The sequence below is a fragment of the Tenrec ecaudatus genome, chromosome 7 (genome assembly GCF_050624435.1).
Source record: "Tenrec ecaudatus isolate mTenEca1 chromosome 7, mTenEca1.hap1, whole genome shotgun sequence".
NCBI lineage: Eukaryota > Metazoa > Chordata > Mammalia > Afrosoricida > Tenrecidae > Tenrec > Tenrec ecaudatus.
This window is the reverse complement of record NC_134536.1, coordinates 20,591,045-20,604,711: the sequence shown is the minus strand read 5'-3', so window position 1 is coordinate 20,604,711 and position 13,667 is coordinate 20,591,045. Positions and strand designations below refer to the sequence as shown.

At 45.3% G+C, this 13,667-nt stretch overlaps 1 protein-coding gene across 3 annotated transcripts in view; it reads left to right on the top strand.

The window, feature by feature from the left end:
- Positions 1–13,667, top strand: part of STXBP5 (syntaxin binding protein 5) — a 181,957-nt gene that overhangs the window by 154,794 nt on the left and 13,496 nt on the right. For all 3 annotated transcript variants that reach the window (XM_075554419.1, XM_075554420.1, XM_075554421.1), the window contains 3 exons: positions 4,599–4,838; positions 8,349–8,718; positions 9,044–9,209. In XM_075554419.1, the coding sequence (XP_075410534.1) occupies positions 4,599–4,838; positions 8,349–8,718; positions 9,044–9,209 (776 nt within the window). The remainder of the gene's footprint in view (positions 1–4,598; positions 4,839–8,348; positions 8,719–9,043; positions 9,210–13,667) is intronic.

Here is a 13,667-nt window from a genome sequence, read left to right as displayed (position 1 = left end):
TGTTCCCAGGCTGACAGTAACCAAAAACCAAACTTGCTGGCAGCCAGTCAGTTCTGACCCAGAGCAACTCCGTAGGACAGCGTAGAACTGCCCCTGTGGGTTTCCGAGGCTTTTGGATCTTCACCGGAGCAGACGGCCTTATCGTTCTCCCGCAGAGCAACTGGTTCAAACTGCTGACCTTGTGGTTAGCAGCTCGCAAGCCCACTACAGCACCAGAGCTCAGCAAAGCCAATTATAACGTTGTCGTAACCTCAGATCAGGCCTCGTGTTGCTAAGCAGCTTCCCTGTAGGTCATGTGATGCTGGAATCTTTTGATACAGACTGTTGTTGTGAATCTCGACTGCTGTGGGTCAGGGAGGTGACTGTTGGGAGCGGAGGCAGTGACTGTATTGGAAGCTGCCAGAGGTAGCTAAGGTGATCCTGCAGCTCCGAACGTCTGTGAATAAAATTTCCTTTGCTCTTGGGGACATGGTGCAGCACTGCACTGTCTCTGGCTCCTCCCTCCTGGATTCCATAGCCCACAAGCTAGGAGATCAAACATCAAACTGCCCTCCCCTAAATAAGAACTTAGTGAGCTTATCTTTAGCCCTCAACAAGTTTGCCTCTTTGTGTTATTTTTCGATCTGGAGATTTCACGATTTGGTTTGAGGATATGTGTAGCATAAGGAGGGAAGGGCGATACACAGACTGCTCTAGCTGTCCAGAGCGGAGCATGAAAACAGCAAGTTTGTGAAGGGTGCAAGAGCTACGAACTGAAAGGAGACCTGATGACAAATTTGGATATAGTTAAATCTAAAGTACACTTGACCATGGGTCACTGTTCAAATAATTTTCCAGAATCAGAAGAATGATCAATAATAATTAAAATCTTCCATCTCTATGATATCGATGATTGCGTCGACCCTAGAGTCGCCCAACAGAAAGTTTGGGACTTATTCCTAGACTTTACCATCCTCTTACTTTATGGGCCTGGGCAGGTCATTTGATGTCCCCAGACTTCTGTTGCACTGTCACACTGGGATGGCGATGCTTCTGGGGCATTGTCTGGAGCCAGGAACGTGACACGCTACATCAGGAAGTGCTGTGACCGTGTCTGAAGCGTTTGCTTAGTGGTGGCTGTTTCTATTCCTGTTACTAGAATTGAAATGAAAAGTTCTACTCCATTGGCTTCACTGGCTCAAGTTTTAGAACCAAACCACAGGGACTGACACAGTCCGAGTATCGATAATCTACGACTGCTGGGAGTTGCGACTTATTTTCCAACAGTTCGAAACCTAAAAGAAGGGCCCCGGCTCTGTCCTCCCACACAATTCTGATTCATACTGCTTTTCCCACATTGATGAAGCCTTGTTACTTTTCTGTAAATATAATAAAAATAGGTAGTTACATGAGTCCATTAAGTTGAAACATTGTTCATTTGGCCTATGAATTAACATTTGAAATATAGATTATTAGAAGCCATCTGCTGTGATTTTTTTTCTTTTCTTTGCTGTGATTTTTAAAAATACAAATTTTTATAGAAACTTATGTCACTGAACCATCTTGTGTCATCACTTCCCATTGTTTAAATGCAACAGAACTAAAAATATATGTCAGTTTGCCTTGTACTGCGTGTTTTATTTAAATAGCATTAAATATACCTCTCACTAAGAAATCAATTAAAAATTTTACCCAAAATGTTAGGAAATAATCAAGATTTTGAATATTTGGAATCAATATCCTATTACAACCCATTGAGTAATAAGCTGTTGACTATGGAAAGTAATTTTATTTTTAGTAAGTAATTTGTTTCTACTTCATCATAATCTATAACAGAATTTCAGGTGAACAGGGCATTTTCAGAACCTAACCAAAATGACCAACACGGTTGTCATGGCTTAAAAAATCTTTATGATCCACAGAGGCTAGTTAAGATCACAGTTGCGTTGCACATTATAAATAAGAGAAGATTTTTAGATCTCTGATTGCAACCCTTCCCTGTGGGGGCGGGGTGGGTGGGAACTTGCTTTGGCAGTACAGCTAGAATTCAATTATACTTTCTACTCACCAGAGTACAACACAGAGGACTTTAGTGTGTTTGTTTCTCTCTTGGCATTATGAAAAGTCTTTCTGGCAGCAGTGAAAGCCTGTAATTTATCAGATAGGAGCAATAGAAATGACTGGAAAGTAAGTACCTATAGCCCAGTAGAAATGACTTTTATTTGACAGTCTCAGCAGTAGATCTGTCTGCAGCAAAAATTGGTTGAAAACCTTGGCCATGCAGGGACCTGTGGTTTAAGAACCAGGAAAGACCGCGTGTGTTCTTGAGATGGAGCATGCAGAGTCAGGACAGGAAGGAAAAAAGCAACTCCAAGGCACCAGTGAGAAAACCAGGAACAAAAGCCAGAACGTAGGGAAGTGCAGGGTATGCGTGAGATCATCATCTGGCCAATTCGTGTCTCACAGGGAACTGACATAGGGCAGCAATGGGGAATAAGGTCCAGAGGATAGATAGATGGTGGTGTTGCCATCTTGTGGAGGATATTTAAGGAAACTGAACATTAAGATTGTGCACATGCAATTAGATAGAAGGGAACCACTCAGGGTTTTTATTTCATAGCAAGGTAAGGGAAGTAGACCTCATGGAAACAGATTGGGGCCAGATTTCTCTAGGGGAGAAGGAATGTAGAGGGGTCAGCTGAGCATGAGGAATGGCCTAGGTGAAAGACGATGAAGCCCGGCACTGGGGTCAAGAACATGGGGTGGTAATGGAAAGAAGGAAGCAGACTACCAGAATAAACTGCCATATACAGCCTGGCTTCCCAGAAGAAGTATTAGGAAAAGCAAAGGGAGACTCAAAAGTGCAGCTCGTTGGGAATGTTGTGACCGAGAACAGCGGTGTCCAGGATAGCGAGAGCACCTTTAGGGGAAAACTGTCCTCTGGAGGGAATACATGTGTGTGTGTGCGGAGTTTGGTAGAACAGGGGGAAAGAGTAGAAGCATTTGCAAGTATGATTCCAAAAGAGGCCAAGGCTTGCGAGAGATTTGGGGTTGACCACCGCAGAGGTCACGTATCAAGGAGCACATCTTCGTTAGTTCTGCCCCCTCCCCCACTAATCCCAAGCCTTGCACAAGCTCAAATGGCACACAATAAAGCAGTATTTGCTATTAATTTGTAGGGGAAACTTTTGAGCATCCCCAGACCCCAAAAATAACCTGCTAGACCATACCAAGTGACATAGAAAAATCTAAAATATTGTTAGCCGTGTTCGCAGTCATAGTTCACAGCTATGGCAACCATACCAAGTGTCAGTCCTAGGAATGGAGCTTGCTGACAGCCCCCTGAGTGCCAAACAAATGCTCAATGCTAGCTTTCCTCTTCTCCTATTTTCATTAAAAACATGAGAATCCTCTTTGGGTTTCTTTGTGTTCTTGAAGACATACTGGTGTGGCTCTCTTTTGACAATGTGGGGTCACTGTTAGTAAGTGGTTCCGCACTGGGCTGCTAACCAGCAGGGCAGCAGTTCGGAACCCCGAGTTGCTGTGCAGAGGAAAGAGCAGGGTCTCTGCGCCCGTGAAGAGTCCGTCTCAGAAACCCACAGGGCAGTTCTGTCCATGTTGTATGAGTTGGAATCAACTCGACGGCAGTGAGCTTAGTGGGAAGTTCTCTTTGATCCTCACAGACAGCTAGGGAAAGGGAATCAAGGTAAGTCTAAGCCAGCCGCCAGCCGCATGTGTCGATGTAAAATGCTTTAGATGAGCAATGATGACAGCAAAAGTGACATTCAACAAAAAGGAAAGCCAAGTTCTTGCCGATATGTGTGGCTCTTGGCCAATATGGAGTCCATTCTGACTCTCGACAGTCCATGTGGCGGAGTCGAACTGCTCCATTGGGTTCTCAGATATCAACAGGCCTGTCTCCTGAGGAACCTCTGGTGGGGGGTGTCGAGCGTTCATCTACCAACCTTGTGAGCAGACACCTCGGGACTCCTTAAATGATATCAAAGGCTTTCATATGGTCAGATTGGTGGTGGTGGGGTGGGGGGGGATGAAGGGTCTGCCACACTGTTACTTTTATAGAAGAATCAGGGCAGGTATCCCCACCATATCCTGTGTGTTTTTGAAAGTTGGCTTGACCCTACCTCAACAGAGAACTTGTGCTGGTAGTGGAAAAAACCTGTGCTTCTAAATGCATTTTGGAAAGGCAGAAAACTTAAATAACCTACACTTTTGTACCATTCTAGCTAACTGCAGATTAGATGAGCACAGGAAGGGGGTGAGCTGAGAAGCACCAGGATGGTGATGGAGAACTGTCTCCTAAGACCACAAGTCCCACCTTGCACATGCATCTGACCACCCAGCCCAGGCTGTCAGCATGCTTGTTTACATTGTATATCTGAGCAAAGGACAGGGCTGGGGGCGGGGTGGTGGGGGGCATTGACGAGACTAGCAAAAAAAGTAGATCGTTTTTCTCCTCAGCTAAAAGGATGATCAAATGAGGTTATAGGATTTATCTTTTGCAGATTAACTACTTGCCCAATTTTTATCTCCCCAGAAGTGGGTTGTTGTTTGAGCAAACTCATTCACAATGTTTAAAAAGAAAAACCAAATCATTTCAGATGTCAAAGACAATTCCTTCAGCCGATCTCGGAGTTCCAGCGTAACCAGCATCGATAAAGAATCCCGAGAGGCCATCTCAGCTCTTCACTTCTGTGAGACATTCACCCGGAAGGCGGACTCCTCCCCGTCCCCATGTTTATGGGTTGGTACGACATTGGGGACAGTGCTTGTCATCGCTCTGAACCTTCCCCCTGGGGGAGAGCAAAGGCTTCTCCAGCCAGTCATTGTGTCTCCAAGCGGTACGTATGCCCTGGGGCTGCACGGGTTTGCCTTGGTGAAGTGGGGACTGTCACACGGGAAGACGGTGGGGAGAAAACCGTGCTAGCAGAGTGTGTATTCGGGCCCTCGGGACGCTGATGTTCGACAAGCAGAACCGTGCATATTCAGGTGAAAAGGGGAGAAGAGCCTGTGCTCAACTATTTTATTATTAACAAGAAATCCTTGAGCGAACATGGCACACAATTGATGATCTTTTTGAAATCTTTAGAAAAGTGACTTAATAACATATTTTTAAAGAAAAATTTAACATCTCCATCTACTGGAAATGAGATTGGATTTTACCAAATGCATGCAGACGCATTAAGGCCTGGGAAGAAACGGGAACTCTGTTGCTCGGGCTGTCCGAGGTTGGTGGAATTGCAGGAGGCTTGAACAGTGCTTGAGAGGGAGCGTTGATCTGTAGTTAGGGTTTTACTGTTTAGATCTCAACTCCTATTAGGTTAAAGATCTAGTCATTCAGCCAAACAAATTCTTGAGTCTATAGAGCATGATCAGTCGTTAGGCTTAAGAAAACAGGTTGTATAATGATGATATTCTTGCTGTTTTTAATTAGGAATAAAAGTAATGCAAAGATGAAAATAAATAGCTTAACAGTAATTATCACTGAGTAGTGGGGATGTGAATAAGTTTCTTCATTTTACTGATTTGTAGTTTTTAAATGTTCAACAACAAACCTATATTAGTTAATAATCAGAAAGAAAATAGCATTTCTAATACATAGAAATGAGCAATAGGGCTTGATAACGATAACTTAATATTAACTACACTAAAGGTATTTAGGATCCTTTCCACCATGCCATTTTCAAATGTAAGAGAGGAGCCTTTCTTTGAATTCAACCTCGAGGATGTCTGGGGGGTGGGGGGGGGTTATTTTTAGGAAGGGACCTATTTAAAAATACAGTGATGTGCATGTCTTGTTGCCTGTGTTGGAGCTGTGAGGAGAACAGAGGCAGTTTTCAAGCAGAAGGGTTCTGCTTGCATTTTCTCTTCTTGTCTTTGTTCTTCTCCAAGGCGAGGGCCTCGCAAGCGCTTGGCCCTGCACTTAAGACCAATACACTCACATGCTCTCTCTCCATGATTCTTTGGAAGATCCTCACATTAGAACCATACACAGTGCTAGCAAGAGTTTTCTCAGTGCCTCTGGGTTGCAGCTGACCTCATCAAAGCTTTAAAAGAACTCTTTGGATGAGCCAGCACATAAATGAGAGAGCTCTTAAGTGAAACCAGCCAAACTCACCCACTGCCATGGCGCTAATTCCAACTTTGTCCAACTGGAGCTACAGCCTTGGAAGCTCACAGAGCAGTTCTCCCCTGTCCTTCGGGGTCTGCTGAGAGCCGGCATCGCGGCGATGGCAGGGAGTGAGTGTGCGTGACCAGCGGGAACTGCCACAAAGGGTTTTCAAGTCTGCATGTGGCTCACAGAAGCAGACCGCCACATCTCTGTGCTGACTGCCCGAAGCTCTGAGAGGTGTACCGAGTCCCATCTTTGGCGGTTTTGAACTGTTGACCCAGCAGGTAGAAGGCCACGTGTAGCCACGACTCCACCATGTGGCAGAGCAGCTTGTGGGTTCAGACTACCAGCCTTTTGGCTAGAAGCCCAGCAGGTAACCGCAGTGTCACCAGGACACTTTCTTAAAAGCAGCTTTAAAATAGGCTATGAGGTAAATCATCATTAAAACAGTAAGATTCTAACGGGCATTTTTTGACCAAACAGCGTAAAATAGTTAAATTATTTGAATTCCAAACCTGAATTATACACTAAGGGGATTAGATTAACCAGCAAAAACACAGGACACCAGTCCATTTGAATTTTAGACAACAGCGAATAGTTTTTAAAGGGGCATGATTTGCCGAGTGGTGCAAAGAATGGAGCTGGCTGGACGGTTTGGCAGCCCCACTGTGGACACAACCTGGAAACACACAGGGGGAGTGAGTCTGTCCGCTAAAAGTTTCATTTTGAGAGACCATTGCGACTCCTCTTAGACATAAAATAATCTATGGGAAATGTTTGGCCAGCTGCAGAGTATTTTAGATATATAAAATCATAAGGAGAGTCTTTTGAAACGAGACTGGAGTGATATATGAAGGCCGTCTCCTCCCATCCAGTGGTGTCCAGAGCTGGAAGACTTGCTTAAACATGAGCAAGCGTAAAGCTTCGGGATTTACTAAGAATGTGGAGGAGGGAAGGATCGTCAATTACATCGAAACAGAAAACTTAAGTCCTCAAAGGAGAGGTTCTCCCTGCCGTGGAGAGGGTCCCCGCTCACAGCCACCCTCCACGATAGGGAATGGAGCTGCGCCTCTTACCAGGCAGGGGACAGCCTCTGCTGTCTTCCAGGGAGCAGCTGGTGGGTGTAGACAGGCCCACCTGGCAGTCAGCTGCCCACTGCTCCTTACATTGCAATTCTCAACTCAGCAAAATAGTGTCTCGGTTGTATCACATGCCATTATTTGTAAATTCTTTAAAAGTAAGTTATGAAACAGTGTTTGGAAAGAATGCGTTTGTCTTTCTCTCAATACTGTCCGTCAGTGTGCAGTGGGAGCCACGTAGGTCATTTCAATTCTTCAGCAGCCACATTGGAGGAGCCCTGGCAGTGTGTGGTGACAGGCTGGGCTGCGATCCTCACGGTCGGCATTTCGAAACCACCAGCAGCTCTGTGGGAGAAAGATGGGCTTTCTGCTCCCATAAGCAGTTGCAGCCTCAGCAACCCACTGGGGTCGCGTTGAATCAGCACTGACTCAGTGGCAGTGAGTAGCCACATTGAAAACAAAGGGAGAAATAGGAGTGCATCTTTCTCTGGCAGCATGGCAGGTGTAGAGAAGCACCTTCCACGTGCACAGTAGCCACATGTGGCGAGTGTTTGCCTGGCCAGCAGTGCGGCACCATTTGCCTGCTCTGATACTCACTGGTAGGAGCCCTGTTGGCACTGTTGGAGAAGGGTTAGACAGCTGACCTCAAGGTCAGCGGTTCAAACCCGCCAACTGCTCCAAGGGAGAAAGATACCGCTTTCTTCTTCTGTAAAGATTTACAGTCTCGGAAAGCCCAGGGGACAGTTCTACTCTGTCGGGTTGCTATGAGTCGGCCTCCACTTAGGGGCAGTGGGTAATACTTCCTGGACATGTGCCTGCTGGGTAGTGAGGGGACATTGGTCCAGACTGCATGAAACATCAATGCTTTATTCACCCAACTCACATCGATGCCCAGACTTGGCCAAGGGTACGTTGTGAAATATAAATGACTGGCATGTATGTGCTCACAGAGCGGCAGTATGGATGTATTTTCCCAGACTCAAAGGTGCCTTGCTTGACGTGTGAGGCCGGTTAGCAAGCCAGTGTCTGATTTCAGTTCAGTATGCATCCAGTGCCTTTGGGCTGTCTGTTCTACGTCATGGTTAGAATACACATGTGTGATCTGTGGACTAACACACCCCCCTCCACCACCACTGATTTACAAAACTTGCATGTTTCAGGAACTATACTGAGGCTGAAGGGTGCAATCCTGAGGATGGCATTTCTCGACACCACCGGCTGCTTGGTGCCACCTGCACAGGAACCCTGGAGAGAATACAACGTGCCCGAAGACAAAGACGAAAAGGAGAAGTTGAAAAAGCGGCGGCCTGTCTCAGTATCCCCCTCCTCTTCTCAGGAAATCAGCGAGAACCAGTACGCAGTGATCTGTTCTGAAAAGCAAGCAAAAGTAATTTCACTGCCAACCCAGAACTGTGTTTATAAGCAAAACATTACCGAGGCCTCATTTGTGCTTCGTGGGGACATCGTGGCATTGAGTAACAGTATCTGCCTTGCGTGCTTCTGTGCCAACGGACACATTATGACGTTTAGGTAAGCAGTAGGAAGATTCCCTGCCTCAAGCCAGAAGTTTAGATTATTTGATAAGTTGTAAGATGCCATCCAGTCTGTCCCGAACGCAACACCGCCTGGTCCTTGCCAGCCCCACGATTCCTCTCTTGTGTATAGCCTTATGCAGTCCAGTCATTGTGCACAGAGAGTTTATTTGCCTCCAGCCAAAGGGGGACCTCTGGGGCTCCATTATACGGACTACATCATACGGCCTCTAAGCTGCTGGCCATTGTTCACCTCTTACGTTGTTCAAGATGAAAACCTACTTTGTCGGCTATTAACAAGTTTCTTTTATCTTCTCCTCAAGTTTGCCAAGTTTAAGGCCTCTGTTGGATGTGTATTACCTGCCCCTCACCAACATGCGAATAGCCAGGACGTTCTGCTTCACCAACAACGGACAAGCGTTGTATCTTGTTTCACCAACGGAAATCCAGAGACTGACTTACAGTCAGGAGACCTGTGAAAATCTCCAGGTAAAAAAACAGAACTTGCTGTAGTTTCTTCCGAGGTAAAGTCGTCTTCTCTCGTTGTCCAGTGCCACAGTGATGGCCACCAACTCATGGCACCCCTAGTGACAGGAGAGTGGGCCCGTAGAGGTTTGGGGTGCTGTAATTTTATGGGGGCAGGTCAATGGGACTTTTCGTCCATGTTGGGGTCAAACTACCAACACTGCATTCAGCAGCTGCTCAAAGCCACCTGCACCCCCCGCCTCGGTGAGGCACTCACCCCACTCATGCCTTACACTTGCAGGCATGTCCACCTCCCTGAGTCTACACTTAGATCGTAGGACCTTTCCCCTCCATCAGCAGACACTTACTTCATTGAAGGAACTCTGACTGATAGGAGCACACTCTTCAATGGACAGACGTTTACACTTAGGTTGTAGGCACTTACATCAGGATACACTTTGAGGAGACTGCACTAAGAGTGTGCACTGTGTTTACAGACACTTAGAGGCACTGATTGGGAACCTCCATGGGAAATCCAAGACCTTTTTGTGAGTCTTTAGAGCCCATGAACCATTCTGCCCATAAAGCAGTGAAATCCAGGACTCTTCATAAAGATAAAGCCCGCTAGGGCTGAATCAGTTCCAAGTCACAGCTGCCCTGTAAGACAGTGGAACTGCCCCACAGGGTCTCCAAGGCTGTCACTTGTTCAGAAGCAGACGGCACGTCATCTCCCCATGGAGTGGCTAGTGGTTTTGAACCATCAGCCCTTCAGTTAGGAGCAGAGCTGTACACCAGGGTTCCCAGAAGGACTACAGCCTTGGGAAGCTATGGAGCAGTTCTGCTCTGTTGTGCAGGGTTACTGTGAGTCTGAACGAACTCAAGGGCAATCAGCTTTTTGTTTTTTATGTCCCCCCCTTGACAAAATGCATGTGCAAAACCAAAACCAAACTCACTGCCATCTCGTAGATGCCCACTCGTGGAGATCCTCTAAGACGGGGTGGAGCTGCCTCTGTGAATTTCTAAGACTGTTACATTCTTTGGGAGAATAGAAAGCCCTGTCGCTCTTTCATGGGGCGGCTGGTAGTTTCAAGCTTCTGCTCATCTGGTTAGTAGCCAAATGTGGTACCACTACCCTGCCAGGGCTCATGTGAGGGGTAACAAATTCTTTAAACCAAGAACTATGTCCTTTTTAATATTTGAGTACCAATGTACTTGTGTACACACACACACACAAATGAACATCTTAACTTAATCTCTAAAACAAAACTACTCTTGTGATATTGAGCTCAGTCATGAATTGATATTTGCTATTTAGAAGAAGAGTGTCTAGGGGGAAAGGTTTTTCAGCCACTAAACCCTCTTTGTATGTAAGTGTGATACTGTGATCAGTTTCGAACTTGAGCTTGCGTGTTAAGAAGACTGTTCAAGCCCGGGCCTTGCTGGTGACACAACTGGGCCTAAAGGATATCACATGTCTGAGCTTGACCACCTTTACCATTAGGCTAGACATACTCGTCTTGACCACCCTTACCATTAGGCTAGAAATACTCGTCGCACAGGCAGGTCTGGCCCCAGGGAGACCAGGCACACAGCGTGGTTAGCAGTGTGCCAGGTACAGACAATGTGCTCCCTTAGTGTCTGCTGTTCTTGTTCCTGTTTTCCTAAATGACACATCTACTGGAAGATTAGTCCAGGATACGAATGCTATTTACCTCGACAGTCTAGCAAACTGGTTATTGCTGCTGCTGCTGCTGCTGCTGCTGCTATGAGTTGTACTCCACTTGATTCTGACTGTAACACACACACACACACATGTGTCAGAGTAGGGCTGTGCTCGTTAGGGTTTCCAAGCTGTGACCTTTCAGAAGCAGGTCACCAGTACAGTTTTCTACAGCAACTCTGGGTGGGTTGGAACTCCCAACCTGTCAACTAGTAGTCAAAGTGCTTAACCAGTTGTTGTTGTTTTTGTTAGGTGCCATTGAGTTGGCTCTGACCCATAGGGATCCTATGTACAATAGAACTAAACACTGCATGGTCCTGCAGCTCACAATTATTCCTATGCCTGGGCCCACTGATGCAGCCACTGTGCCAGTCTATCTCATTGACAGCCTTTCTCTTTTTCACCGCCACTCCATTTACCAACCATAATGCCCTTCTCCAGGGACTGATCTCTCCTGACAGTATGTCCAAAGTATGTAAGATGAAGTCTTGCACTCCTTGCTTCTAAGGATCACTCTGGCCTTACTTCTTTCAAGACAGACCAGTTTTGTCCTTTTAACAGTCGGTGATACTTTCAGTATTCTTCTCCAGCACCAGAGGTCAAGTGCATCAATTCTTCTACAGTCTTTCTTACTTGGTGCATATAAAGCGATGAGGAATACCATGGCTTGGGTCAGTGCCCCTTAGACCAAAAGTAACATCCTTGCTCTTCAGTAATCTGAAGGGGTCTTGTGCAGCAGATTTAGCTAGAGCATTACATCTTTTGATCTCCTGACTGCTGCTTCCGTGAGCATTGCTTGTGGATCCAAGTAAGACAAAATCCTTGACAACTTCAAGCTATAGTGTACTAATCATGATGTTAGCTACTAGTCCAATTGTGAGGATTTCATTCTTCCTTACATTGAGTTGTAATCCCTACTGAAGGCTATAATGATCTTCATCAGTAAGTGCTTCAGGTCCTCACTTTCAGCAAGTGAGGTGGTGTCATCTGCCTACCTCAGGTTGTTAACAAACCTTCTTCCAATTCTGTTGCCACACTCTTCTTTGTATAATCCATATTCTCCTTGACTTGCCCAGCATACACATTGAACAAGTATGATGAGGGGATACAACCCTGATGCACACCTTTCCTGATGTTAAATCATGCAGTATTCCCTTAATCTGTTCTCACAACTGCCTTTTGACCAGTGCACAAGTTCTGAAAGAGCACAGTGACGTCTTCTGGAATTCTCTTTTTTTTCTCGAGGTTATCCATGGTTTACACATAGTTGAATGCCTTTGCAGAGTCAATGGAACACAAGTAAACATCTTTCTAGTGTTCTCTGCCTTGAGCCAAGATCCATCTGACATTAGCAATGATATCCCTTGTTCCACATGCTCTTTTGAACCTAGCCTGAACCCTTGGTAGCTCCCTGTCAGTGTAAGTCTTTTTGGAGGATCTTAAGAAAAAATTTACTTGTTTGAAACATCAGTGATACTGTTCTGTAGATTGAGCATTCTGTTGGGTCACTTTTCTATGGAATGGTCACAAATATGGATCTCTTCCAGTCAGTTGACGAGGTAGCTGTCTTCCAAATTTCCTGGCAGAGATGAGTGAGTACTTCCAGTCCTTGGTCAGATTTCTGAAGCATTTCGGTGGGTCTCCCATCAGCTCCTGGAGCCTTGTTTTTGGCTAATGTATTCAACTCAGTTTGAGCTTCAGCACCATTGGCTCCTGCTCATATGTTATCTCATGAAATGGTGGACTGTCTTTCAGGTACTGTGACTATTTTTTCCATCTTCTCTTGATGCTTTCTACATCATTCAATAGGATCTTTCAAAATTGCAACTTGAAGCTTATGGGGATTTTTTAGACTTTTTTTGTTATAATAGTTGGCTTTGCCTTCTTGAACTGCCTTTTGAAATTTTCTGTCTGGCTCCTTGACTTCACCCTTTCTTCCATTTGCTTTAGTTCTGCTACGATTCATAGCAAGTTTCAAGAGTCTCTTCTGACACCCAGTTCGATCTTCTCTTTCTATCCTGTCTCTTTAATGACCTTTGCTGTCTTCATGAATGATGGTCTTCATGTCCTCCCACAGCTCAGCAGGTCTCCTGTCATTAGTGTTCAGCACATGGAATCTGTTCTCAAAACTCAGGTGGGATAGACTCAAGGTCATATTTTGACTCCTATGGACTTTCTTTTTATTTTCTTCAGCTTTGACCTGAACTTACAGTTGAGCATTTAATGATCTGTTCCACAGTTGGCCCTCAGTCTGCTTTTAACTGTTGATATTGAGCTTCTCTATCATATCTTCCCACAGATGTAGTCAGTTTGATTTCTGTGTATTCCATATGGGAAGTCCATGTGTATAGTCTCCTTTTGGGTTGCTGGAAAATGTATTCGCTATGAAAAAGTGATTGGTTTTGCAGAATTCTATCCTGTGATCTCCAGCTGCCTTTCTATCACCAAGCCCATCATATTTTCCAACACCTCCTCCTTCCTCTTGGTTTCTAACTTTTGCATTCCAATCAATCACCAATAACTGTCCATCCATCTTGATTGCATGTTTGATCGATTTTTGATTGAAGTCCTTGGTAGAATTCTTCAATCCCTTCATCCCTAGATTTTGTGGTTGGTGCATCAATTTGAATAATAGTTGTATTGATTGGATTTCCTTGAAGGCCGAAAGATATAATCCAATCACAGATAGCATTGCACTACTTCATGATGGATTTAGCAAGATCCTTTCTGACTTTGAAGATGGATATCATATCGTTTCTCTT